The sequence below is a fragment of the Oenanthe melanoleuca genome, chromosome 4 (assembly GCF_029582105.1).
Source record: "Oenanthe melanoleuca isolate GR-GAL-2019-014 chromosome 4, OMel1.0, whole genome shotgun sequence".
Lineage (NCBI taxonomy): Eukaryota > Metazoa > Chordata > Aves > Passeriformes > Muscicapidae > Oenanthe > Oenanthe melanoleuca.
In genome coordinates, this window is record NC_079337.1 from 67,261,218 (window position 1) to 67,287,472 (window position 26,255).

The following is a 26,255-nucleotide window of genomic DNA, read 5'->3' on the forward strand; positions in this document are numbered from 1 at the left end:
AATCCCACCCACAGCACATCAAGGACATCTTCAAAAGCAACAAAATAAAATCTCAGACCAACAAAACCAGTCAGGTACAAATCCAATTTTAATTGTCAAGCTCACTTCCAGCTCCTACATTCAACACAAGGATCAAAAACCACCAGCTCGAGAGTAGAATTTTATTCTATCCCCAGTTTCTGATCGTTGTGGCAGCTGTCAAACAGGAACTTCCAAAATCCACTCGTTTCAGAAGCTTCTCCCTACCTTGCAATGCCAGGTGAACCCCAGGGACTCTCCCAACAGCTCTTGACACCTTTCAGACTCAGTTCTTTGGCAACAGTTATACAGAGCATTGTGCGTATATAGAGCTTATAATAAAACTTCTTTTACATTCTAATTGTCTTAAACCTTCACAGAAGTATTAAAGTGCTCAATCAACTCTGAACAAACTCTCCTTCCCTAGTCAGCTACTTCCTGGAAACGCCTGCACTTAAGTCAGCAAAACCAGAAGCAAACAAGAAGAGAAAAGGCATGGAAAAATAAAATAAAATAAAATAAATCCTCTGCAGGATCATGAAAACCCTTTTTGAGACAAGAGGCCTCGAGTCTCACATCTCCCTCCTACCCAAATATTGAGACATTGTCCAAATGTTCAACCAGTCCAAGCCAGCACAGCCTTTTTTCCCCCCCACCAAGCTGTGCTGATTTCCCATCAGTTTATTCTCTGGCCCCTGTAAGAACAAAAACCCTGCAGAACAGAATCCTACTGATGCTACAAAGAAAATACAAACACTGAAGTCACACCGGTGAAAGAAAATAAAAGATACAAACAAGAGATGTGGTGGATATTTAACCCTCCCTGCTGCCTGGATTTTAAATTCTCTCTGCAACATCTGACACTATCTGAAGACTGATCTTTAAAAAAGGCTTTAAATGGGGACATTTTTGGCCCTTCTAAGTGGGGGATGGAGGGTGCATCTCAAAACTTTTTTGTCTGGCAAGACCTGCAGGCCAGTCCACCCCACTACAGCTCTGTGCCCCAGGAAATCCCACCCAGAGCCTCAGAGGACCAAAGCCACGTTCCCTTGGCCCCATCCTGTCCTTCCTCCAGCCACAGCACCCAGAATGTCACTTAAACCACCCCACAAGGTGACTTTTTCCTGTGGAGACACCAGGAATTCACCCACAGGACACGTGTGTGTTACAGCTTCACTCAGCCAGAGCATGACACCTCTGATTGCAGCTTTGCTTCAATCTTTTGACATCTGTGGGAAAAACATGTTATTTCAGCCTCAGCAGCCCTCTGCACTCTTGGCTTCCAGCAGGTCCTGAACTGCTGCCTGTCACCTGCCCTTTTGCTGTTGACTGAAGATCAGACAGAGCTGGGCCACCTCTGAAATCCTGCCTGCCCCTGCTCCTTGCTAAGAGCTCTGAGTGATCCTGGCCCTGAAACCACTCCAAAGCCAGGGAGAAGTGCTCAGAAACCAGGCTCAGCTTGGAGCTGCTCCTGTCAGACGTGGCCCTGCTGCCCCTGAGGCTGCTGAAAGCCAAATTCCCTGCCCTGGTGCACTGGGGTGGTCACCCTGACCCTGAGGCTCCTCAGACCAGCTTGGTGCCACGTGAAGGTCGTGGTTTTGCTGCCTGGGACATTGTTCTGCTGTCTGGGACATTGTTTTGCTATCTGGGACACTGTTTTGCCTGCTAGGCTGAGTTAGGGGTTTCCCCTACAGTTCCCTCAGGGATATAAAACCATGGGTATAGGAACTCTGGCTGCTCTCCTCCCTCGAGTCTCAATACAAAGGGTTTGGTAAGAAAATGAAAAAATTAGTTCTGCACACGTTTGAGAGCCATGGGCAGCTCCACAAGGATTAAATACCCTCTGATCTTTAGTGCAATTACACCAAATCTGCAGTGGCTTGAGCCTGGCTTAGCATCAGCACAGGAGCTTTGCACCCAAAGCCTTCCTCCCTCCTGGCTGGGGTGGGAGGAAAAAACTCTGCACCATTTACTGGGCAAGCAACTGGTAAGGAACACTTCTCTGTGCTGATAAATTCATCTTTTACATTCCTCTTCTTCCCTCATTTCTACTCTTTTGAAAGTTCATCACCGAGGTTCACAATTTTTCTGAACATTTTTTAGCTGTGACCTGTGATGTGCCAAGCACTGAACTAAAGGGCAGCTTGTTTCACAGTACTCCAAATCAGAAAACTGACCATAGTACAAGCAAAATTAAATAAACTGAAATATAAAAGACAGCAGAAGTTAAGATTCATCCAGAAATATAATATAACATCTGGGAGTTGTGGCGGGGGGAAACTGGAAATCAGCTACACAACAGAAACAATGAAATGACCAACAAGTATTGATTAGGAGAAAAGAGGAAAATTTTCATTGCATTCTGTACATCAAAATTAAATGGAAAATTCACATGTTGGAGCCTCGAGACAGAATGATGAAGGTCTCAAGCCACAGGAAGGAGAAAGCAAAGAAAACACCTTGAATAAAGCAACACATGAACAAAACCAGTAACTGAGCAGCTTCCAAAGGAATAAAAGTGACCATATCTCAAAAGAGAAAAAGCAGCACTGAAGCAGAGAACAAGTATATGGTCAGGACATGGTGGGTAACACTGACTGCACAGAACACTTGTGAATTTGGAAAGAACCAGGCCTATTTGTATATCTATGCAAAATATATACACAACTCCATATGTATATATGTACACATAGGCACTACTGTACATATGTATATGCAACCTCCACACAACTGCCCTCTGGGTGCAAGCAAAAAATGCTGCAGTTGTGCAAAACCTACAATTCTGTGTTTGATTACCCAGGAGAAATGGGAGAAAGATCCAAACTAATGCCCAAACAGCTCAAACCCAGAAGGGGTTTCACCCACAGGGCTGTGTGATCCCAGCCTCTGAATGTTCCCAGCTCATCTGCAGGAATTCAAAATTCATCCAAAGCTGTGGGTTGTAGCAGTACACACTGCAAGTGTTTCCAAACCCATTAATGTGAGACAACAGCCACCACCTCTCCTGACACCAGTGGTTTAGAACGAGGCCATCCCACCCAGAACACCAATTTGGGAATACTGAGTGCACAGGGAATTGGGTTGGAGGCCAGGACAGGGCTGTCACTCTATAAAACAAGGGTCAGTTGCTGTTCTTAGTGTTGGGGAAGAGAAGGATGTGGTGCATTACAAAAGCTCCCCCCTCCCTCAAAGAAGGGAACACAGGACAACTCTGGATGCTCCAACCGTGCAGCCAGGCTGGTCTCTGGGGTTTGTGTGGGTGGGGATGTGGAAAGGAGCATTTTCCATAAAGCTTGTTCGCCTCACAGCTCCAGAGAGCATCGTCCTCTCCAGTCCAAGGCTCCCTTGGTCTGGCACAGGCCCCCTGGAGCTGTGCCAGGAGTGCATTGCCAACGTCAGAGCACGAAGAAAGTGGTGAAAGGAATTGAGGGAGATGGTCCCACGCCCCTTGTGGCCCAGAGGAGCTGGCCCTGCTGCCCTCAGTAGTACTCTGCATCCATGGCATCCAGGTACTTGGCCTCGATGATCCTGGGGAGCAGGTTGTACCTAAGGCAGAGCAGAGAGGGGAGTCAGTCCTGCTTTAAACCTTGAACCAGTCCTGCTTTAAACCTTGAATCAGTCCTGCTTTAAACCTTGAACCAGTCCTGCTTTAAACCTTGAACCAGCCCTGCTTTAAACCTTGAACCAGCCCTGCTTTAAACCTTGAATCAGTCCCGCTTTAAACCTTGAACCAGTCCTTCTTTAAACCTTGAACCAGTCTTGCTTTAAACCTTGAACCAGTCTTGCTTTAAACCTTGAACCAGTCCTGCTTTAAACCTTGAACCAGTCCCAGTTTAAATCACAAACCAGTCCCAGTTTAAATCACAAACCAGTCCCAGTTTAAATCACAAACCAGTCCCGGTTTAAATCACAAACCAGTCCTGGTTTAAATCACAGACCAGTCCTGGTTTAAATCACAAACCAGTCCTGGTTTAAATCATAGACCAGTCCTGGTTTAAACCATGAACCAGTCCTGGCTTCTGCAGCGTTTTTCTCTCTGCCCCAAAGCTGCCAGGTGAGTTTGGCCAAGCTGAGGTTGGACAGCAAAACCAACCAATCCTGCAGGCAAACACAGGGTTTAAAGGAACAGCAGTGCCAGGCTCCCTCTGGAAGCTGGAAAAGAGAAAGAACATCTTCATCCTCACAGAGGAACATCACCTTCCTAAAGCTCTGTCACCACCAGTGACTCTGTCACCAGCCATGACTCCAAACAAGACCATCCCAACCTGGTGTCTGGCTTTTTCACGTGGAGACAGAGATTCCCTTACTTAAAAAAAAATAATTTGATCTTCTGCAAGAACATCCTCACAAATTCATGTATTTGGGTTAGAAAGGGGCTGTGAAGTCACTCTTGTAAATCCCAGTGAACACTTACGTGGCACTTTTCCTTGTTTAACAAGGGAGAGACTCTTCAGTTGTTAAATAACTCATAAAGCACCAAAAAATCAGTTTCAGGTTTCAACAGCTGTGCAAGAGAGCCCAAACATCACTTATTAATGAGAAATACCAGGATTTTCTTAAATAGACCCAGCACAGAAGAAAATGCTTGAGAGCCACAGAAGCCAGATAAGAGACAACTTGGAGAGATCCTTCTTCAACCAAAAACTCATCATCCCAAAGTTCTGAATCTAAGCCAGGAGCTGGGAATACCCAAAGAGATCAAGTTTTCTTCCAGCAGGCTGCTTTCCACTGCAGTAATGGATTTCAGTGGCTTCTCAGTATCTGTCTAAGACCACAGCAGTGATCCCTCACTAATGACAACACAAATCATGTTTCTAAAGCTGTTGGATGGATGGAAATGTGGTTTTGGGACCTGGCTGGTGTTCTGGATGGGACACCAAGCCATGCCTCACTCATCTGTGTTTCATTCTTGAATTTGCCCCCTGGCTACTATCCTATCTCCTCTGTCTCCCTTCACTTCTTAAAAAAAAAAATAGGGAGAAAATATATTAAATTTCTTCAACTGCCTCATCTATTTAGAGTGCCAAATCTTTGGGAAAAAGTCATTAACTACAGGGCTCATGGATCATGGCGCTGCCTTCTTGGCTGGAGGCCACAGAAATTACATGAAGGCAAAAGAAATCAGAGGAAGGAAAGCCAAGGGCAAATTTCCATGCTGTGCCAGGCAGCAGCATCTTCCCCTTGGCAGCAGGGCTGATTCTCCAGCTGCTGGGAAAAAACTGCTCTGGAAAGAGAAATGAGTGAGCAACACAGGAGGTATAAAGTGACAGCACCTTATTTACTGAAAAGAAGATATATTTGCATATCTAGCTCTTAGTTCAAGATCAGGATTTTTGTCTGCATTCTCTCCACACTAATTGAGTTTTTGTACCATGCCCAACACCTGAATTTGGCTGAGTGCACTGAGCTGCCCTGTGTGCAAAGCTCTGATCCCTGCAAGAGCCACTCATGCAGCACAGCTCAGAGCTGGAATATTTACCAGCCACTCATCCAGGCACCCCAAGTGCCACCAGTGTGAAGGGCAGGTGAGGCATTACTGCCACAGGAACAATAATTTCTGTGTCTTCCAAACCTGTTTATCTTGTAAAATCCAGCCCAAATGGCTCTGACATGATCCTGTTGAAAGCCACAGTAGCTCTGACATTTGCTTTTGTTTCAGGAAGGACTGGACCCATCTTTATCAGCCAAGGAAAACACCAGAGCAGGTTCATTATCATCATCACCAGAGCAGGTGATGCAGATTAGCAAATTGGCAGTCCTGAATTTTGGCATCAGAGGGAAAAGCTCTGGGACTGCAAGCTCAAAGTCAAGCAGATATCACTGGTACCATGCTGGCCTAAAAATAACCAAGTGGACTGGAAATTTGATTTGCTCCTTCCAAGATCTTATTATGGCCTCTCATTATATCCCAAGGACTCAGAGCATGAATGATTTAACTGGAGAATGATGGGCAGTGGCTGCTAATGAACCCCAAGGAAGAAATTAGTTAAATTTCTTAATGATTCTCTCTCAAGACTGTAGGATTTTGTGAGGTCCTCCCAGCTTTAAACATGTATTTTAAGTGTAAATGTGGCCAGTTTCACCCAAGTGATCATTGACAGGGGCACCCAGCAGTGCAGGAGGTCTGTGAGGTCACCACAGCACAGGGTAAGAGATAAGGATTCCTCTTAGGAAAAGTTTCCAGCTCTGCTGTGAGCACTGGCCTGAGGAAATCAAACTGTAAAGTGATAAGGAACATTATCAAATACCACCTAGAGGTTTGGACTGTCAAGGAAGGAAGATCAGGCATCTCACAGGCACTAAAGAGCAGAATTTTTGCCTCCTGGGAAGCTGGAAGAAGAGCACTTGCCAGCCCAGAACCCTCTGCACAACTCCCAGCAGCAGTGAAATAAGTTCTTCCTCAGGCTGAAATGAAACTTCTTGTATTTTAGTTTGTGGGCATTAGTCCTTGTCCTGTTGTTGGGCACCACTGGGAAGAGTCTGGCACCATCCTGGAGATGTTTATATGGATTGGTGAGATCTCCTCTCCCTCTCCCTCTCCTTTTTCTCCTTTTTTTTCCAGACTAAACAAGCCCAGCTCCCAGTTTCTCCTCTCCTCTGACTTGCAGTAATCCAAGCCTGATGGACTGGATGAAAAAATAAAAAAACAAGGCATGGGAAACAAGCCAAAAAAAAGACAGCCAAGCTTCCTACCTGATGGGGATCATCCCTATCATGATGAGGGGGAAGATCATCTTCATGTAAGGCAGGGGTGACATCCCAAAGCCACAGAGGATGAGGAGCTGCAGGACCTGCAGGCCAGTGAAATAGTGGATCTTCCTCTGGGGAACTCTGCGGATGTAATGGGTCGGAGGATAAGCAGTCTGGGAAGAGAAGAAGCACAGTTAGACAGGCAGGGACTTGTGACAGCACAACGGGGCTGTGGGGCACCAGGGTTTGGGGGAAGTCATCCATTTGGACAAGCCATGCACCAACATCAGGGTCCTTAAAAGGTTCAGCAGCTGAACATGGGGTTTGTAGGGTTAATTCCAGTGCCTGAAACCAAGCACTGGCAGAGGCCCAGAGGGTGAGGGGGCACTGGGAGCCTGGGGAGAAGACAGGACAGCCCTGAGGGCCAGGAGTGCCTCTGGGAACATCTGCAGAGCAATGGAGTATCTTGGGAAGTGCAGTAATGAGACTCCCTGAGGAGGACTGGGACTGTCAGGGCTCCCAGCCAGAGGTGCCTGTGGGGCTGTGCAGGGGGAAGGGCAGCAGATGCATCCAGATGTTGCTCCTGTCGATGGTTTCTCCACCTGACACCCAGCTCCTCGTTACTTCAGAGCCTTCCAAGGCTCCAGGCTTGCCCTGGTGCTCCCATCTCCTGGCTGAACCCCATTAGGGGAAGACCAGGAGATGAGGGAAGTGTGGGAAGAGGCTGTGCTCAGACTGCAGGGATTTTCTCAGCTCCTATCAGCCACCCATTTTTGAGAAATAAGGTGGAAAAAAATGACATTAATAGGCTAAATATGGTGGTTTCTTTTGACAGTTCCTTGCTCATGTCTGAGCACAGGCTTTGACTCACTGTCTATACATCAATGAAGAGGATGAGCGACTGTCTGCTGGCACCAGCACAGCCTCAGTGGCTTTCAGATTGTGCCATGACTCATTAAAAGGTTTCCACAAAAGGGAGTTTTCCATATTTGAGAATACTTTTTAATTTTCCACACCAAAACCTGGAAAATTCCACACATAATTCCTACTAAAACCAGAAGTAATAAGCCACATAGATCAGTAGCTGTTCAACCCTCATTCAAAAATTGACATGACAAATGTAATCTTTACCCAAATTTCAGTTTTAACCTCTGGGATGTAATACTGGAGATCAAAACAGATTAGCAGAGATGCAGAGCCAAATGTTGGGCTTATTAAACCCTTGTTACATAAGGGAAGGTGAGCTGGAGATTGCTCCAGGTACCACCTACACTGCCAAACAACACCTTTTTAGCACCTCTAAGAAAAACAGATTCAAAAAACATCTCCCAAGTTTATTTTCAGCCCACATCACAGAGGTTTCAATAACACATGTAATTTCATTTTGAGTTTAAAATCCCATCTTGTGGTATTTGACACAAAATGAAAGTGCAAAACACCACCCAAAAAAAAATAAAATTACCTGCCTGAAGCTTTGTTGGTGAAATCAAAGATCATCACTTCCTGATTATTTTTAAATGTATGCACTCTGCAGATGATACCACAACTGGGAGGGGGTTAAAACTCACAAAAAAAAAAAAAAAAATCTCACAAAAAAATGGGAAAGTTTGAAGAGCTTTGGGTGCCAACACAAGAGCAGTACCTGCTCCTTGAGCAGCAGAGCCACCCTCTCAAAGAGCTGGTTGCCATCGATGGAGGTGAGGGCGATGTAGAGGAAGAGGCCGAAGAGCACAGGCTTGGGGATCCACTGCAGGGGGAAGGGCAGCAGCAGCAGCGACAGCCCCACCAGGAAATTGGCCACCAGGCTGGTCAGCCGGGTCTCCTTCACACTCACAATCCTGCAAGCAGCAAAAGAAGGGTGAGGAGATGAGCTACCAGCCCCAAAGCCAGCACTTATCCCAGTGGCTGCTCCTGGAGGAGCCACAGGGAAAGGGAAACTCATCCCCACTGCTGACTTCAGGAGGCAGAGCCTGGCTGGAGCCAGGCCAGGCACTGAATCCACAGCTCCAACAGAGCAGCTGGAAAAGTGCCAAATTCCCCTTCTGCAAAACTCTACAGATCCTATCCTGAGCTAAATTGCCCTCAAAACTGATTCTGTTTAGCACTATGCAGAAAAAAACAAACAAAAAAAAACAAACCAGCCAAGAATCCTCCTTCTGGAGAGTAATCCTTCCCTTGATTTACCCTGGGCACATGCAACTGGCTTCTGTCCCAAAAACTCATTGCCTTCTCCAGGAACTAAGGAACCTCTTGGGAAAAAAAAAAAAAAAACAAAAAACAAAAAACAACAGAAAGTCAGCAGTCTGACAGCGAGTCAGCATTTTTGATGGATGTGAGGATCTCCCTGTTTACATGGAAGGGAATGCTGAGAGCACCACACAGGGATTCAATCCTGCTGTGGGCAATTGCCTATTACCATGCAAAACATGTCATTAATTAATGCAAATTTTCCAGAGCTGACAGGCCACAAATTGAGCTTTTTTAAGGGGAAGACTGACAGGAAAGCAGGCAGCAGCTTTAGCAACCTGCTTGTGGGGAGGCTGCTGTGTTTTCTTTGCACTGCAGCTAAACCTGTGAGCATCTCCTCCCAGTCTGAAAAAAATCACCAGAAACAATAGGAGGAAAGAAAACCCACATCTGTCAAGACTACTTACAAAGAGAGAAAAAAGAGGATTCCTAACTCTTTTTTATTTTTTTAATTTTTTTTTACAAGATAAATCCAACAATTGAGTGGGTAAGTGAATAAATCCCTCTATTATGAGGGAAAATTTTTGTCCATAGGCTGTTTTGGTGTCATTTGGTGACCTCATTCCCTGGATAAGACCCCTCAAATTCTGAATTAACCCTGTACACAAATTTCTCTAAGGATTAACATCAAAGATCTATCAAAACACACTTCCCTCCTTTGCACATGCACTGCTGGGATTCCCCAATTCCTTCTGCCCTAAAGAAGACTGATTATTCCAATATTAAGTTGGAGTGTTTTGCTTAGAAGTAAGGTCAGGATGAACTTCAAATCTGTTTATCCCCTCAAGGAGCAAAATGAAGCTGAGGGGATGAAGGAGCCTTCCACACCTGCATTTGGAGAGGGAGGGAAAAGGTGCCAGCCCAAAACTTGCTCTGGGAATTTGGACAACAAGGCAGAATTAACACCAGCAGTCATGAGAATAACAGGTACCACAAACAGCACCTGAGATCATCCAGGATTACCAGGACAGGATGCACAGAGGTGTTAACCTCTAAGTAACCTTCCAACAGTTTAACCCACAGCTTTCCTCCTTCCAAACAGATTTTGTTGGATCCTCTTGCAAGTCTCCTGCATCCAAGGGGTCCCTGCCAGTGCCTAGAGAAGTTGAGGGAGGGCAGAACTCTTCACTCTTGCCAGCTCTGCTAGAACTGGGACATCTAAATGGGTTTGGCATCTTGCCCAGGTCTGGATCACCACAGAAATAATCCTGGAATAATCCTGCAGCTTCAAGTGCAACTGGAAGTGCTGGGCAAGAATAAATCCAAAGTCTGGCCACTCCAGAGCTGCCAGAAACACCATGAGCCTCTGTGGTGGCTCAGAGAAGCAGGAGTTTAATGATTTAACCTCACCCAGGTACAGCAAGAGCTCCTCCAGCACCAGGTCAGCACAGAGGAAGAATTTCTGCTGTTTCAGACAGAAATCTCCCCTCCTGCTGGGGAGGCTCCTGCCCTGCAAGCACACACAAGTCTGCAAGGGAAGTCATGCAAATGGAAGAGCTCAGGAGAAAAACCCACAAATTTTCAATCAAATTTTCATAACCACATTTCAGTCAGATGCAAGGCTGCAAGTACAAGCTCAAGAGTGGCAGCCCCTTGGAAAGAGATTTCTGAAGTTCATGGAACTTTCTACAGCCATCTCCTAGGGATGCAGCAATCCCAGCACTGTGTTTGATCACAGACAAGATGTACTGCAACTGCTGCCAGCTCCTGCAAATGCCACTTGTTAGTTTGGAATATTTTATCAGAACATAGCTAAAATTATTCATAATTGGCCAAACATTATATTTTTAAAACTGATGTTCCCAGCTTTAGATTGGTCTTCTGCTAATTCTAGCACCTCATTTCCAGAATAAGAACATCACAGTCACAGTAAGTCAACAGAGGAATCCTTGATTTCAGTGTGTTCAGAATCTGGTTTGGCCCTTGAGGAAACAGTCTGTGCTGTGATGGAAATAAAGTAATTAATGGAGATTAAAGAGCATAATCCAGGCTCATTTCCCCAAAATCCTCTAAATATGGCTAGCATGGGATTAGCCATTCCTGAACTTCTCCAAGTAAGCAACAAGAGCCTGTTTGCAGATTGCCACAGGAAACTTAAATTGTTTCTCTACAGGGGAGAAGAAAATTTTGCTTTCACTGTGACAGATCTTTATCCTTGTTTATATCATCATCCCGTGGGAGCTTTGATTTGAGTGCAGGGAAGGAGCCTGCCAAGGGAGACAGAGCTGATTTTCTAATTGAGCTTCATTTCTTTTTCAGCAGAGCTGGCTAAGAGGTGAAAAAGAAAAAAAAAAAAAAAAAAAAAGGATGACTATTGCTTGGAGCCTCCTGTTCTAGCCTCAGTGCTTTGCAGAGAACAAAAAGCTTTGGTCTCAAAGGGAGTTCAAAGCTCTAGAAAACCCTCATTCCCTTTTTCACTCTCAATATCCAGTTCCCAGCACCAATTTGCCTCCAGCAGAGCAGAGCTGTGCTGTGAGGGAACAAACTCAGGGAGACCAGGGCAGCCCCCAGCCCTTCCAGGATGATCACTGGAGCTCTCTCTTGGTCAGAGTGGCCAAAAAGACCTCTCTGGTGCTTTTTTTATTTTGGGCAGCTGGGTGAAGGAGGAGAGGGCGAGTGCAGGAATTAGTCCTTAGTTCAGGCAGGGGACTTGACTTTGTCAAGGCAAAGCCAGAATCCAGAATCATGACAGTGGAAAAGCAGGAACAAGAGGCACTTGGATATTAGAAGTGACAACAGGAGACACAGGAGGGAGGTTTGGCACGTGGGTTTCAAAGTGTGAGCTCATGTCTCAAGGAAACAGAGAGTACCCCAGAGCACACCATGGACACGAGGAGCAAGGGCATGGATTAAAACCCTACAGAACTCAAATTTCAAAGCTGATTTTTTCTTCACATAGGGTTTAGTGTTTAATCAAGAGAGATATGGCTGTGGAAACAACTGATGGCAACATATCCTAATGGGAATAGAAACCCAAGGGACTGATCTCCCAGGAAAGGATCTGCAGAACTCAGCAATTCCCAGATGGGGAAGGTGAAATCTGTCCATCCCTGACCCAAAAATCAGCTGTGCCTGGCTGGGCTGGGCCATCTGGCACCAAAACAAGCCTGAAGGCAAGACTGAGATTAAGACAGACCCACTCCATCCCCCAAAGTCAATGAGCACTTAGCCTCACTTTTGGTAAGTGGCAACTCAGAAAATGGAAACCAAGTCAGGATAATTAAAACTAATGGCATGTGAGTGGAAATTGCCACTTCTGTGGTAAAAGCACTCAACTGCAACAGACTGAGATCCAACGGGCCAGATCTGCTCCAGAGTAGATATTGTTTCATGAGAAAAAGGATTTTAATTTTTTTTTAATAGATCTGTGATAAGAATGTGTTGCTCAACTCAGAGTTGGTCTTAAATAGAAACCCCTGACCCAGCCATGGCTTCACACTTGTTTTTGTTTAAAACCCAGAGAATTTAAGCATCTCCTTCCCAAAATGTGGTGGGAGATGTTATGGGAGCTCTGAAATAATGGTGCATTTTTCCTGCCCTTTGTAATAACCACCAGACAGGTTTCAGGCAGTGAATCAGCTCTGGATTCTTTCTGGGGAAAGCATCCGGAGAGATCTGGCTAAAGCATCTCCTCAGCTTCCCACAAGGCTGAAACTGAAAATGGCCTTGGCTGACTCTTCCAGAGGAGAATTTGCAGTGGAGTGGGTGGGATCCCTGCAGGATGCTGCCACTGGCCAGAGCATGAATTTGAGTGCAGGGGATGAAGCCAAATCAAGGCTGACTGGGTGCATCTTTCCACCGCTTTCAGATCTGCAATACAGCAACCAACACCCCAACCACACAACCCACAGCTCCCAAAGGGCTGGGAAGCCACAGATGAATGCAAAGGGATCTACTCACGTCTCGTAGATGTGTCCACTCTCCACCCTCTCCTCCACGTAGGCCAGGGCGCGGACGTGCATGGGGGAGTGCGGGAAGGCGGCGTGGATCCAGGGCAGCCCGAACACCGACAGCCCCGTGTTGATGAGCGCCACCAGCAGCAGGTCCCAGTGATAGGCTGTGCCCTTCACCAGCCTGCAAAAGGGTTGGGGACAGCAGTTACAGCTGGTGCAAGCCCTGCAGGCTGCCTTTGTTCAATACTCAAGTGGTCTCGTACACACACGCAGAGTTCACACCTCTGGGTTTATCGTTGGCACGGTGTGGACACTAAAGGTTGGGAAATGTGATGGTTTGCTCCCAAAGCTGCTGTCATCTGGAAAGAACAACTCTGAGCAGAAAGGCAGCCCACTAAAGTGACATTTCATCAGTGTTTTTCACCTACATTTATCACAGAGCCTACACAAAATCCATGTGTGTGTTTGCTTGCAGAGTCTACACAGAGAGCAGATAAAATCCTGAGCATCTGCTGTCAAAGCACTGACACTGAAGTTTCTTGTTTGTAACCCTGATCTCTCTCCTTCCCCACGAGCAGAACACGTGCTCAGTATGCTGCAGTAATCCCCTAATTATGTAATTGCTACTGCATGATAAGAAAATGGGACAGGAATTCATTAAACTTCAGCTCCTCCTTGGTAGTCACAGAATCATGGAATGGATCACAGAATGGTTTGGGTTGGAAGGAACTGTAAAAATCATCCAGTTCCAACCCCCTGCCATGGGCAGGGACACCTTTCACTCCAAACCTCATCCTACCCTTGGACACTTCCAGGGATGGGACAGCCACAGCTTCTCTGAGCAACACATTGCAAAAGCTTGGTAGCCAGCCAAGGAGATTTGCTCCTAAGTTCATCAAATGCTGCAGAGTCTCCCTGTTTTGATTTTTAGGGGATGGAGAAGCTGATAGCCTTCACTGAGGAATCTGGGCACACTCACTTTGCCAGGACTGTGCAGAAACCAGCAAGAACTCACCTCTATCTACTTTAACCTTGCCATTTTTTCCCAGGTCTGCCCCTTTCCTGAATATTCCCATCTTGTACCAACTGCTGAGCTATTATAAGGAAAGTTTAGAAAAAAGGCTGGGGAAGCATTCAGCTCTCAGACTTTAAACCATCACTGAAAGGTCCAGGGCTGCCACTGGAGCACTTGACATCCTCAAACAATGCAGGGATCAGCTGAATTCTCTCTGGGCATCACCAGAAAGGGAAGCATCGTTTAGATGTGTCAATGCCACCCAAACAGGCTCCACTGAACACCTCAGCACAGACTTGGAACCATCCAAGATACTCCTGGACACGAGGCACATGGAGCTGGTGGAGTTGACCCAGCAGATGAAGATCAAAGCCATTGTTTGGGCAGCAGAAATCTTGGCTGTGGCTCAGTTTTGGGACAAAAGCCTGGTCCCACTGGGAGTGTCCCCTTCCACTGACTGAGGAGGCTGTGGGGTGAGTGGGTCAGGTAGGTGTCTACCCTGCAAAGCCTCTGGAAGGTGCTGGCAGGAAGGGTGGGAGTGCAAACGCGTTTCCTGCGTTGGCTCACGCTTTGGAAACACAGCTCGTGCTCACGTGCTGATTTCTCTGAGCAAAGGCACCTTCAGCACCCTCAGGGTCATTGTTTGCTGTCCTGTAATTCCAGCCTTCCAGGACCTGAAGGGAGCTACAAGAATGATGGGGAGAGACTCTACAGGGGCCTGGAGTGACAGGACAAGGAGGACTGGACTCACATGGACAAAGAGTAGGTTTAAGTGAGATATCAGAAAATATTCCTCCCTGTATGGGTGGGCAGGCCCTGGCACAGGGTGCCCAGAGCAGCTGAGGCTGCCCCTGGATCCCTGGAAGTGCCCAAGGCCACACTGGACAGGGCTTGGAGCAAGCTGGGACAGTGTAAGGTGTCTGTGATGGCACCACAAACAGATGGTGTCAAGCCCTAGTTTTTCCATCTTTAAAAATCCCTGCCCCAACACCTCATCAGCATCAGCTCAGCCCTGTACCAAAAACTCTGAAAAACTCCAAAGAACATTTTACATTCCTTAAAGATATTCTAGTGGAAAATACCAAAAGTTTAGAAGAAATTCATATTAGCCAAGAGATGACCCACTTACATAGAGATTTATGCAACACTTAAAGGGATATAATAAAGATAAGAGGTGGTCAAAGGAAACTAAATTAGTGGAGCTGAATTTGAGCTTGTCTCCTCTCTCCTAATTCTGTGTCACTCCAGCTACAACATGGAGAATGCTAATGGGTATTATGCAAGGAGAGAACCCTCCCACGCATCACATTAGCAAAAAATCCTCGGAGACGTGGTAGTTTCCCTGGAAAAATTTATCCATGTTCATTCTTGACATCATATCTGATTGCAGTTGGCACAAAAACATCAGAGGGAATATTTTAATAGTGCAAAATATCGAGTTTGCACGTAAGTGAGACTTATCAGACATTGGACATATTGTTTTATTGCACTTTCACCTTTCTTTAGTTGGAATTTGCCAGCTCCAAATGCTCCTGATGCTTAGCTGCAGCATGCTGTGCTACAACATTTATGTAGGTCACTGACTTCTCATTTTCAACAAATTCTCTGTACTGCAAGAGCAGTGCAAGTGTCCACATGTGCCAGACACTCCCTAAATATCTTGAGGTGCATCCAAAGACCTCAAACTGTACAAAATATCTACTTCACATTCACTATGCCACCTCTTGGTTCCCAAAACTCTTCCTGAAAAATGCCTTGAGAGTTTTAAAGGTCAAACAATGATGTTGAGCAGAGAGAGAAGAAGAACAGGTTGAGGTGATGGGCTCGTTGAGGATTTGTGGTTTTGGCTCACTGCCACAACACTGGGCTCTGGGGATGGTGAGAAGTTCAGCAGAGTTACCTCCACCTGTGACAACAGGAATTCTTCACATCCTGAACACATTTTCTGATGCTCAGACAAGCTTTGGGCTTGGTGGTGGTGTCAGAGCCAGGGAAGTCCCTCCACAGAGGGAAAACTGTTACCTGTTCTCCGGGGCGTTGGCGAGGGACGCGACGATGTTCTGCTCGATGAAGAAGAGCATGGAGAGGAGAAATCCCAGTCCCATGGCGCTCATCACCGACCCTATGGACAGGGACTGCACGGGGGCCAGCACAAACAGGCTGTCAGAGGCGTTGTAGTTGAACTTGGACACTGCAAAGAGGAGGGGAAGGATGTTAGGAAGAACCCTCTTGTCCAGCCATCAGTGTTTTACCCACACCACGAACCATTGGGAAGCAAGCAGGAAAGCAAGCATGATGCTCTGGCATGTGGGAGCCTGGAGGCCATGGGAGATGAGTCCATCTGGCTGGTTTGGTTTATTTTTTATCTCCATCCACTCAGGACTTGGCTGCCATCCTGATGGGACAGACTACTGCTAGTTCTAGCAGGCATTACAGATATTGGAGCAAAACAAAAGAGGGGAACTTGTTTTGATGCAAGGTGTTTTTAGAAGAGGAAGCCTTATTTCTAACCAGCACCATAATGCTCAGCTCATCAACCCACAGAGGCATTTGGAAACTTCCTCATCTCCAACAAGCTGTGCAAGGCATTTTAGTATAAAATCTAAATCAAAACTCTGCTGCCATTGGAAGCAATCCATGGCTAGGGATAAATCACACATGGCCACGCATCATTTTGCAATCCAACTGGATGGAATGGCCATCACAATAAAAAAAAAAAAAAAGCCATTTCTTATTTGTTTCCATACATTTCCTCACATCACCCGCTCACGTCACTGCAGGACAATGCAATTCCTGTCCCCATTATCACTTCCTGATATGGAAAAGTTGATCTATCTGGCCAATGAATGGTGTCTCATTTTTAGATTTCCTTGTGTAACTTAGAGCTGCCCAGATGCTCTGCACCATTTCACCTAAATTAGGAAAACAAACTGGACACAAAGAGGACAAACTGGGATGACCAACTCCATGTTGATATGACTGGCAACAACCCTTCCTGCCTGCTGATTACTCTGCCCTTTGTTCTTTGCCAGAATTGTTCATCTCCCTTATTGTGACAAACACCTCAAACTCATTGAAAAGACACATCTGGGTAATTTTTCTTGCCCCAGCCTCATTTAATCAGGGTTTTGAATGACATAAATCTAATGGTGAGGAAATCTGAGCTCTTGGTGGGAGGTACACACAGTATTTGTGAAATGGAAGAAGTTTATTCTTTAGCTAAACTTTTTTAGGATTTCACTTCTCTCTTTCATAAAGCCCCACTATTCCAGAGATCAAAATCAGAACTTACTTTCAATTTCCTTGAAGATATAGGAACCCACAACAGAGAACGTCAGGACTGAAATGGGTAAGGCACAGTCGGACAGAATTTCACGTACCCTCGCGTGCAAATATGGGCTGCAAAAGAGACAAAGAATTCCCATCAACACCCCACTGTCAGGACAATCACTCAATCCAGACAACATTTAATGCTTTAGAAGTGAAAATTCAGTCCCATCTTACAATTCTGAAGAGATACTTGGGAGTGACGAATTTGTGTTTCACTCAGCCCTAAATCTTCTGGAACCTACAGCCTTTGAAGGTTGATGAATGCAGAAGCAAAACACAAAGAATCAACAAAATAAGATACAAGCTAGGAAAGAAAAAGGTCTTCAAGCACCAATTTGTGTCTCATTTCCACTTTACTTTAATTGCTTCCTGCATTTCAAATGAAGAGTTTTAAGAGCAATAGGAGCAAACCCCAAATCAGAGCTGGTGTTTGACTCCCAAGAGCACAGTGAAGGTACATTCCCACTAGACTTTCCTGCACCATCAGGAATTTTTGCCCAGCAAAATGCTTCAGTGCCTGTTTGGAGGGAGATATTGGGAACCCAAAGCTTTTTTAGAAAGTAATTTGTGAGGCCAAACCAAAGACAGAAGGACATCGTCCTCTGAGCGAACATTTCGTTCCGCTGGGAATATTTTCCAGGTGGCCCTGCCAAGTCCATCTCTGCCTTTGGCTTCCACCTGATTTTCCTGGGTTGCAGAATTAAGATCTAAGCTGTAAATGACTCTCTGAGAGAGAACATGAAATAATCAGCACCGTGAGCTCTCATAACTCACCTTTTCTTGAACTGATAGAGCGTGTGGCCGAGCCAAAGCGTTCCCAGCATCAGCATGAGGCTGAGCACGGCGGTCTCACGCCCGTAGTGCCCATCGTGAGTGCAGGTCTGGTTCTCACTCACTGAGGAGTTCATCAAGAAGGTGGTGTTGATGCCCAGGCCTGGGATGGCATCAGCCCGTGATTTTACACCTCCTGTGTGCCCGTGGTGGTAGTATTTCTTAAAAACTGCACAAACAACCAACAGGCAAGCATTAGGAGAGCAGTGTGACAATCAAAGCAAGTAAAATAAAGTGAGTTTCTTGCTTGATCATGAACTATTAACGTTTTGCTTCACCAGCTCTGCCTCTCTCAAGCAGAAAGAAATCAGAGCTGCTGCTCTTAGGAAGCCAGCACTTCACAAATTGATTTTTTCACTTCTTTTAACAGGTAAGAGTTAAATTAATCCATAAAGCAACTCTGTAAGGACTTCCAGTGCTAATTATGTGGTTTTGTTCCCAATACTGAAGCACTGCTGTTAGATATACATATAAATATTTCTATCTAGACACCTGCTTTCAGCAGCCTGGCAAACAAATCCCATTGGGATTCTCTGGAGACACCAAGAGCAGCCAGGCTGCACAGATCCTAAAGTGGATTACACAGTGTACAGTAATTACTTTTCTTCCAATGCTAGTCCAGATAAGGGCTGATGATATGCAAAACCTGGCAGAACATTTAAATTAACAATACACAATAGAGTTAGAGGGCACCTGAAGTAAATATGCACAAACAGAACACCCAGTGAAGCCCCTGGAACTGTCCATAAATGTTTTAGATCAACTCAAAGGCATTTATATAAGGAATGGACAGATGTAAAGATCCTCTTACTCTTAAACATTCACTGTGTTCCCATTTCTATGTCACTGGCTGGCTCCAAATGTATAAATATGGGATCATTTAACCTCTTTGGGGAAGAAGAGCCTGAAGGAGCAAGTGAAACCAGAAGATGGGAATTGAGCTTTGCAGCCTCAGTGTTCCCACAATATCTGCTCAAATGGCAACATGCAGCATCCATTCTTCCTTGTGCCCACAGGAAATACAGGAGCACAGAAACCACTGTGCCAGAGCTTTGCAGACCTTTCTTCATTCTAGTCAAACACCCCTTCAAACTCTGCCCAGAGAGCTTCAGGGCAAGACCATCCTCTCTAGGCAAAAACACAACCACCTGAAGCTTAGGCTAAAATGCACCTCCTAACATTTCCTTCACCCTCAAATGATAATCTAGGTTCTGAAAGCCCCAAACATTTCAGCTTTTCCATCTGCAGCAGCCACAGGGAAAGCAGCAAAAACAAACTAATTCTGAATATCTGAAAAGAAACTTGGTACATTCTTGTGCAGCACAACCAATATTTGCAACCACCATGAATCTGGCTGAAGCCCAGGTTGTGTTACTGCTGGTTTGGAGTTCACCCCACTGTAAAATGCCCTGAGTTCAGCCAAGAAGCCATTTGAAATGCAGCAATGATCTTTCTTGTACCATCTTTAGCAGGATTTAAAGGTGTTTTAAAAGTCTGGTATTCCACAAGTGGATGAGGTCAGTGCAGCACGCAGACCATGAGAGACAAGACTGCTTCACATTTAATACATCTGTACATAAATTTAAACATCACAGAAGGTTTACAGTTCAAAATTCAACCTCTTAAACTGCACCAAGAGCAGCCAAGAGAGAGGAGATGACCTTAAAGCTCCAGAAAGGTTCCCCCAGTGAGGAGCAGTCCCATCCTGACCCTGGTCAGTGCAGCGCATTTCCCACCGCGTGCTACGGAAGATCTGCTCTCCTTTACTTCCTCCCTCCGTGCTCCTGGCAGGACACACACACCTGCTCTGCAAACAGGTAAAACTGGGGCCCAGGGCACTGCCATGACCCACAGCCTGGCACAGGATGGGCTGTTAGAAGATTTGCACTTTCACACCAATGGACGCTCTTGTCCTGACAAAAATGATTCTGGCAGCATTTCCTGGGAATGCACAGCTGGCAGGGAGAAAAGCCTGCTCATCCTAAGTGCTCCTGAGTCCAAGAGACACATCTGAGCATCAGAGAAACCAGCAGCACAAACAACCCAGGAACTACACCAAATGTATTTGCATTCCTCTGGATTAAGATTTGGACTGGAATGAGTAACAAACAAGTGACTGTTTTGGGTCCTGTAGATTTTCTCAAGCTCCCACAGATGGCTACACTTCAATAATATATTTGGGGCTAATCTTTGGTGCCCTGTGCTCAGCTTGACTACATCACTCCATGCTCCATCTCTGAAACTGCAATTCAATTTATATGCACCGACCCAGGCAGGATTGCTCCAGTCCCTCCTGGGTAGAGGAAAAAACCTTTCTTTACTCTTGTATTTTAATTAAAGCAACAGGAACACACCAAGACAGAGAGTGGAGGCCTTCATCCTGTACCACCTTGCTAGGAAGGATTTGATTCCTGAACGTTTTTAGTTTGTTTTCCAGAGCTCAGTGAACCTCGCTGCCAACACCCAGAACGAGCAGCGGTGCCCTGGCTGAAGCCGAGCCCTTCTCCAGCCTCCAACAACACGAGCTGGCTTTGTTTTCCTCTGCCTGCTCACCACCATTTCCTGCCCAGTGCAGATGTCAAGATCAAACAAACACAGCCTCGGTGGCTGGGCCAGGCAGCGAAAACAAAGTGTCACCGGGACCGCGTGAGCGCTCAGGGCTTCGGTTCCTCTGCAGGGCAGGGCCCTTCCCCTCCTTTCCTGCAGGTGTACCTTGCAAAATATCAAGGCTATGAAAACATCTGGGAAGAGGTGGCATTGTCCCCTGGCACTCAGGAAGCCTAGAGTTGATGCCAGCTGGTAAGGCATTACCAGGACATGTTTAAACAGCATGGGGAAAACACCAGCTTTCACTTCCTACTGAAATGCTCAACCAAAATTCTGAGTGGGAGGAGGAGGTGGCAGCAGTGAACCATCACCTCCTTGAAAACAGGAGAGGAAGAACAAAGATGAGCCTGTAGCCATGAGCTGCACTGGTATCCTGCTGGTATCCTGCTTTTTATTCTGGGCTTTAAGAGGGTTAAGGACACAGTCTGTGCCTGCCAGCACTGGTGCCCTCCTGTGTCTGGAAACAGCTCTGCTCCCACTTGTGGGTGCCCTGAACACTCCCAGGTGCAGCTGAAGCCAACAACAGCTGGCAAAGATTGGTGTGACTTTATTACCATCATTCCTATAAATTCATCCCTTCACAAAGAGAATTCAACAGGGTCACTAACCACACATAAAATCACAGAATGCGTTGGGTTGGAAAGGACTTTTCAGATCATCTTGTTCCACCTTCCACTGGCCCACTGCTGCTGCTCCAAACCCTGTCCAATTTTGGACACTCCCAGGGATCCAGGGGCAGCCACAGCTTCTCTGGGCACCCTGTGCCAGGGCCTCAGCATCCTCACAGGGAAGGATTTCTCCCTAATACCCAGTCTAAACCTGGTTTCTGTCAGTAAGGCCACTGTCCCTTGTCTTACAGGATCTTCTCCTGCTCCTACTGCAATACTCCAAGGATTTACTTGAATATTCCTGAAAGTCTGGCAGACAAGACCAGGTGATGCTTCCTGCACTTTTAACCTGCACCCCACACCTCTGCTATGGGAGATCAGCTCTGGACTACAGAAACTTTGTGAATATTTGCTAATTTTTACGGAGCAGCTGAATGTTCTGTTGAGTACCACCTAGAGACTGTCCCAAGCCTCCAGGACAGGGCACAGACAGCACACACTCAGCAGAGCTCACAGAGTCAACAACTATCCCAGAAAAATTTCTCCCTCACCACCTCTAAGCAGGATATTTAAAAGATGCAGGTGTTCAGCAGAGAAAAAAAACCCCCTCTGATTGCACAATCAAAGCACACAAGGCAAATTAAGGATTCCCAGTGAAGCGAGAAAGTATCTCACTTCAAATTGCTCTGCAGTGTCAAATCTCTTGGAAAGCACTGCAAGCCTGGGTGCCTTAAAAACAAGTGTGTGCTTGGGTGTATCCTGAAGGATTTCAAAGGACAGCCCAAACTGTGGGATGTTGGACAACAGGTTATGAAAATCAAGGGATGTTCCTCCTCACTGGGATGAACAGAAATGCTGCCACTCACAAGGGATTTCTGCAACTGTGATTCATCTTCTGAAATACCCGTGGGGAGGGAGAGGAGTGTGAGAGGAATCTCTTGAACCCCAAGGCTCTCCATGGAGACTCAGAATTTAACCCAGAAATGGGAAAAGCAAGAGGCTGGGAAGGGCAGAGGAGCTTTAGGAACGTGCTGGAGGCACTGCAGTCCTTGTGCTGCCATTAAAAAAGGGTCTCAGAGCTCAGGGAAAACCAGGAAATCTCAACCCATCTTTCAAATCCCCTTCACAGAGCCTGAATAGTGTTTCAAGAAATAAGGACTCCATACACTGCATTTAAATTTATTTTGGCCTCAACTATTCAAAACCAAACTGGAATCAGGAGAAGGCTCTCACATCAATAACATCACAGTTTCTCCATTTGGTGAAAGTTTAGAAACCAATTCTGTCTCATCTGACTGAAATTAGAGCTGCTAAAAATTCTGCACACCCAGGTAAACTGCTGACAAAAGGCTGCTTCCATCTCACACACACTGATTTTCTCTTTTTCCCTGAAGACTTTGAATGAACACAGAACAAGCAAACATGACACGTTTCTGCAGCCTTGTGCTTGCCTTTGACAAGGCAGCAAAGCAGAGATCTGCTCTGAAAAACACTGCTGCAAGACTTACCTTTAACAATGCCTTTGATGGCATCAAGCACGAATGTGATGGATATAAAAAGTGCAATTATTTCTTCTGTTGACCTGTGGAAAAATCCCAGGAATTAATAGAACTGCATTCAACTCTGTTCAAAGAAAAATCAGCATATTCATCAATTTACATGAAAATATACCAATTTGAGTTAGGCTCCAGCTTAGAAACAAAACCCAGTAAATCAGAGAACTTCTTTCAAGCTGGAACAATAAGCCAAAATGATACTTTCCTCATCTCACAAAATACATTTTGCAGCGACTTCATAATTAAGGAGCTTGTGGAATGTGTAATTTTTCCATTTGAAGAATAATCTGATCAAAATACGACTTCTTGAAAATAGCTACCTCTTAAAGAGCTTCATCAGGAGGCTGACATTAAAGAGGGAGTAGATCACAAGGAAAAAGCTGTTCCAGAGTCCAATCCAGGCATAGAAAGCACTGAAATCCAACTGGTAATCGTCACAGATTCCTCGGATGACTGCAAAAGTGAAGCATTCTTGTGTCACAACCAACTCCTGTCACTGCCACCCAGTGATTCCCATCTGCTCTAGGCCAAAAAAGAACCAATTTCAGACTTCACCCCAATGCATTTATTACAGACACCATTAAATTCATATTCCTGCATTTCCAAAGGGACACTGCACCCACACAAACTGTTCTCCCCTTCCATCACGAGAAATGGGGAAATATTGGGAAAATATTTCCCCCTCCCCAACTGCTCAAAGCATTTTTCCCAGGAATTGAGGCCACAAAAGCAGTTGAAATTTGCTCTCATTGACATTTTGGAATGCTATTGAGCAAGGGGTCTCACAGCTGCTCTTCCCAGCTGGTCACAGCCCATCCTCTGATTATCCCCACAGATACTCAACTTCTTCCTTTGGTTGATCTCTGGTTCATTGAGATCAGCTTGCAGTACCTGGAAAGCTCCTGATCATACTTTAAAACATCAATTAAAAAAAAACCCAATAAACCCAAAAAACTCTGTCTCAATCTGGTAAAAGCAGCCACACGAGAAAAGCATTGCTGAAACAGATTTCCTCACTGAAGCTAAAGAAATGCTTATTTTAATGAAGTTCTTTCCTTTGCAAAATTATTTCTATAAAGAGAAAAACATTTTGAACTAAACCAGGAGCTGCTCTCAATGATCCTGTGGGTCCCTGCCAATTTAGGATATTCTAATTCTGATGGTGATGGAAAGGGGAGCAATTTCATTCAGGTTTTGTGGAATCCCAGAACATCCTGAGCTGATCCATGATCATCAATCCAACTCCTGGCCCCACACAGGACACCCCAGCAATCCCATGAAGTGCCTGAGAGCCTTGTCCAAGCATTCCTTGACTTTGTGCCCTGTAACTTCCCAGAGAGTTTGTTCCTGTGCCCCACCACCTTCTGGGGAGACCCTTTCTCTGATAACAGCCATTAAATATCAATTTATCAAACAAACACAACTCAAGCTCTGCAGAGCTCTCACCCAAATTTCCAGCCCCTCAATCCCCTGGTGCAGACCTGGAGCAGACTCACCATTGATGTAGAGAGCCAAGGGAGCTGTGGTCAGCAGCACAACCAGGGGCTGCCCCGAGAAGAGGGCGTAGAGCAGCCCCCCAATGCACTGCCCGAAAATTGTCTTCCGCACATCTGGAATTGGGGAGGAAGGAAACAAAAACAGGGATTTGGGTCAATCCTTCTGTGCTGGGTTGATGTGGCCAGCACTGTGAATTCTGTCCCCATCTGCTGCAGCCGGGTGGGGCAGTGCCCCTGATCTCCTGGCACACATTATCTGCTCATGGGCCATCTTTAAACCAGCTGGGCAATCATCTTTATCTTCCCACAGCCCATCCTCCCTCCAGGAGATATCTCCTGTTCATGGCCACTGAGTCCCAGGGCATGACTGATAAAATTCCATCATCCCACTGGGAGATGCTCCAGCCAGGGGAGGAGCCAAGCCTTTCCTACCCAGATCAAAACTGACATTTGGAACACCAGAGCAGCCTTTGCCACTGGATTCCAGAGGAAAGCCAGACCTTTGCACATCATCCCTGCACCTTCAGAGGAAACTGCACCTTCTCCAGGAGCACTGCTCCAGCTGAACCACATCTGCCCCTGCAGGAGGATGCAGCCACCATTGAATGGGACTGTGCCAACACCCTGACTGACTGACGGGTGTCAGCTTGGATTCTGACTCTGGCAGGGGTTGGGATTGTTCTGTGTAATACTGCATTTCTATTTTAATTTTCCTAGTAAAGAACTGTTCTTCCTAATTCCCATATCTTTGCCTGAGAGCCCCTTAATTTCAAAATTATAATAATTTGGAGGGAGGGGGTTTACATTCTCCATTTCAAAGAGAAGCTCCTGCCTTTATTGGCAGACACCTGTCCTTCAAACCAGGACACCTTCCCTCATCCAGGAGCATTCACAGGGCAGAGAAACCAACCACTAACCAGCAGAAGAAATGTTTAGAGTGCAGAGATCACACATTCATGAATTAAAAAGTGACCCTTTATTTGTACCCATAATTTATTTGTACCCAGAATTTAGGCTTCCAGATGTTTATCTAATTGGTGGACTCTAGGATTTTTTTTCTGTGTATTGTTATATTTTACATATACATTTTAAATATAATTATTTTATTTTAACACCTATAAGATGTAACCAGTGCTTGTTTGAACTGTGACTGCAGCATGAACTCCTTCTACAGCTGGGATAAAAGATGATGTTTAGCTCTGTCCCAAGGATTTTAATACTGGCAATTAAATGCACAGGAGCTTGTACCAAGAACAATGTGCAAATAATTACATTAAGTCAGCATAATTCAAAAATATAGCAGCACACATGCATCAGTCCAAGTCAGATGGTAACACCCAAGGCAGTGTTCAATTTTTTCTGGTTTTCTACAAAAGTGATGAACCTAATTAGAAAAATTCCTTCAGTTGTGGCTTTGAGTTTGTTTTTCTCCTGTCAATAAAAACTATCAGAACATTCTGTGACCAGAATGACATTTTGAGTACATAGAAAAAAATGCACAAAAGTGATTAATTTAAGAAATACAAAACTGATGAACTCACCAATAGCTCCTCGGGTATTTTCATCATTGAGGGACCCAAAAGCAATGGATGGAAGGAGGCAAGCAAAGTACAGAAAGATCATGGTGGTGATGTATTTTCCAATAGCTTTGTTGTTTCCAATAATACCTGGGGCAAACCACAACAATCATGTTGGTAAAGCACTGAAAATCTTCTCACATCATCCACAGGCACCATTAATTCATCTTGAGAAGCAGAAATTCAGTCCACACTTTAAACATGTAACCAAATTGTTGATATATGATTCTGCACAACCCACACTTTTCTGTTCATCTGGGACCAGAAGTAGCACCAAAATTGCCAGCACATTTTTGACATCATCAAAACAGGAAAAACAAGAAGCCTTTTGCTCAGTTTTGCCAGTCCCCAAAGCCTGGAAGAGGATCAAGGCAGAAACTCTGAGTT

General features: G+C 45.5%; 1 protein-coding gene across 5 annotated transcripts in view; it reads right to left on the reverse strand.

Annotated features, from left to right (window-relative positions):
• Positions 1-70: 70 nt before the first annotated feature.
• The window catches only part of SLC4A11 (solute carrier family 4 member 11), a 102,945-nt gene continuing 76,760 nt past the window's right edge, over positions 71-26,255 (reverse strand). For all 5 annotated transcript variants that reach the window (XM_056489231.1, XM_056489233.1, XM_056489230.1 and 2 more), the window contains 11 exons: positions 25,833-25,958; positions 24,292-24,405; positions 23,116-23,248; positions 22,748-22,821; positions 17,968-18,193; positions 17,156-17,262; positions 15,886-16,054; positions 12,856-13,029; positions 8,351-8,546; positions 6,712-6,881; positions 71-3,564 (listed from right to left, as the gene is read on the reverse strand). In XM_056489231.1, coding sequence (XP_056345206.1) covers positions 3,498-3,564; positions 6,712-6,881; positions 8,351-8,546; positions 12,856-13,029; positions 15,886-16,054; positions 17,156-17,262; positions 17,968-18,193; positions 22,748-22,821; positions 23,116-23,248; positions 24,292-24,405; positions 25,833-25,958 — 1,556 coding nt within the window. In that variant the 3' untranslated portion in view covers positions 71-3,497. The remainder of the gene's footprint in view (positions 3,565-6,711; positions 6,882-8,350; positions 8,547-12,855; positions 13,030-15,885; positions 16,055-17,155; positions 17,263-17,967; positions 18,194-22,747; positions 22,822-23,115; positions 23,249-24,291; positions 24,406-25,832; positions 25,959-26,255) is intronic.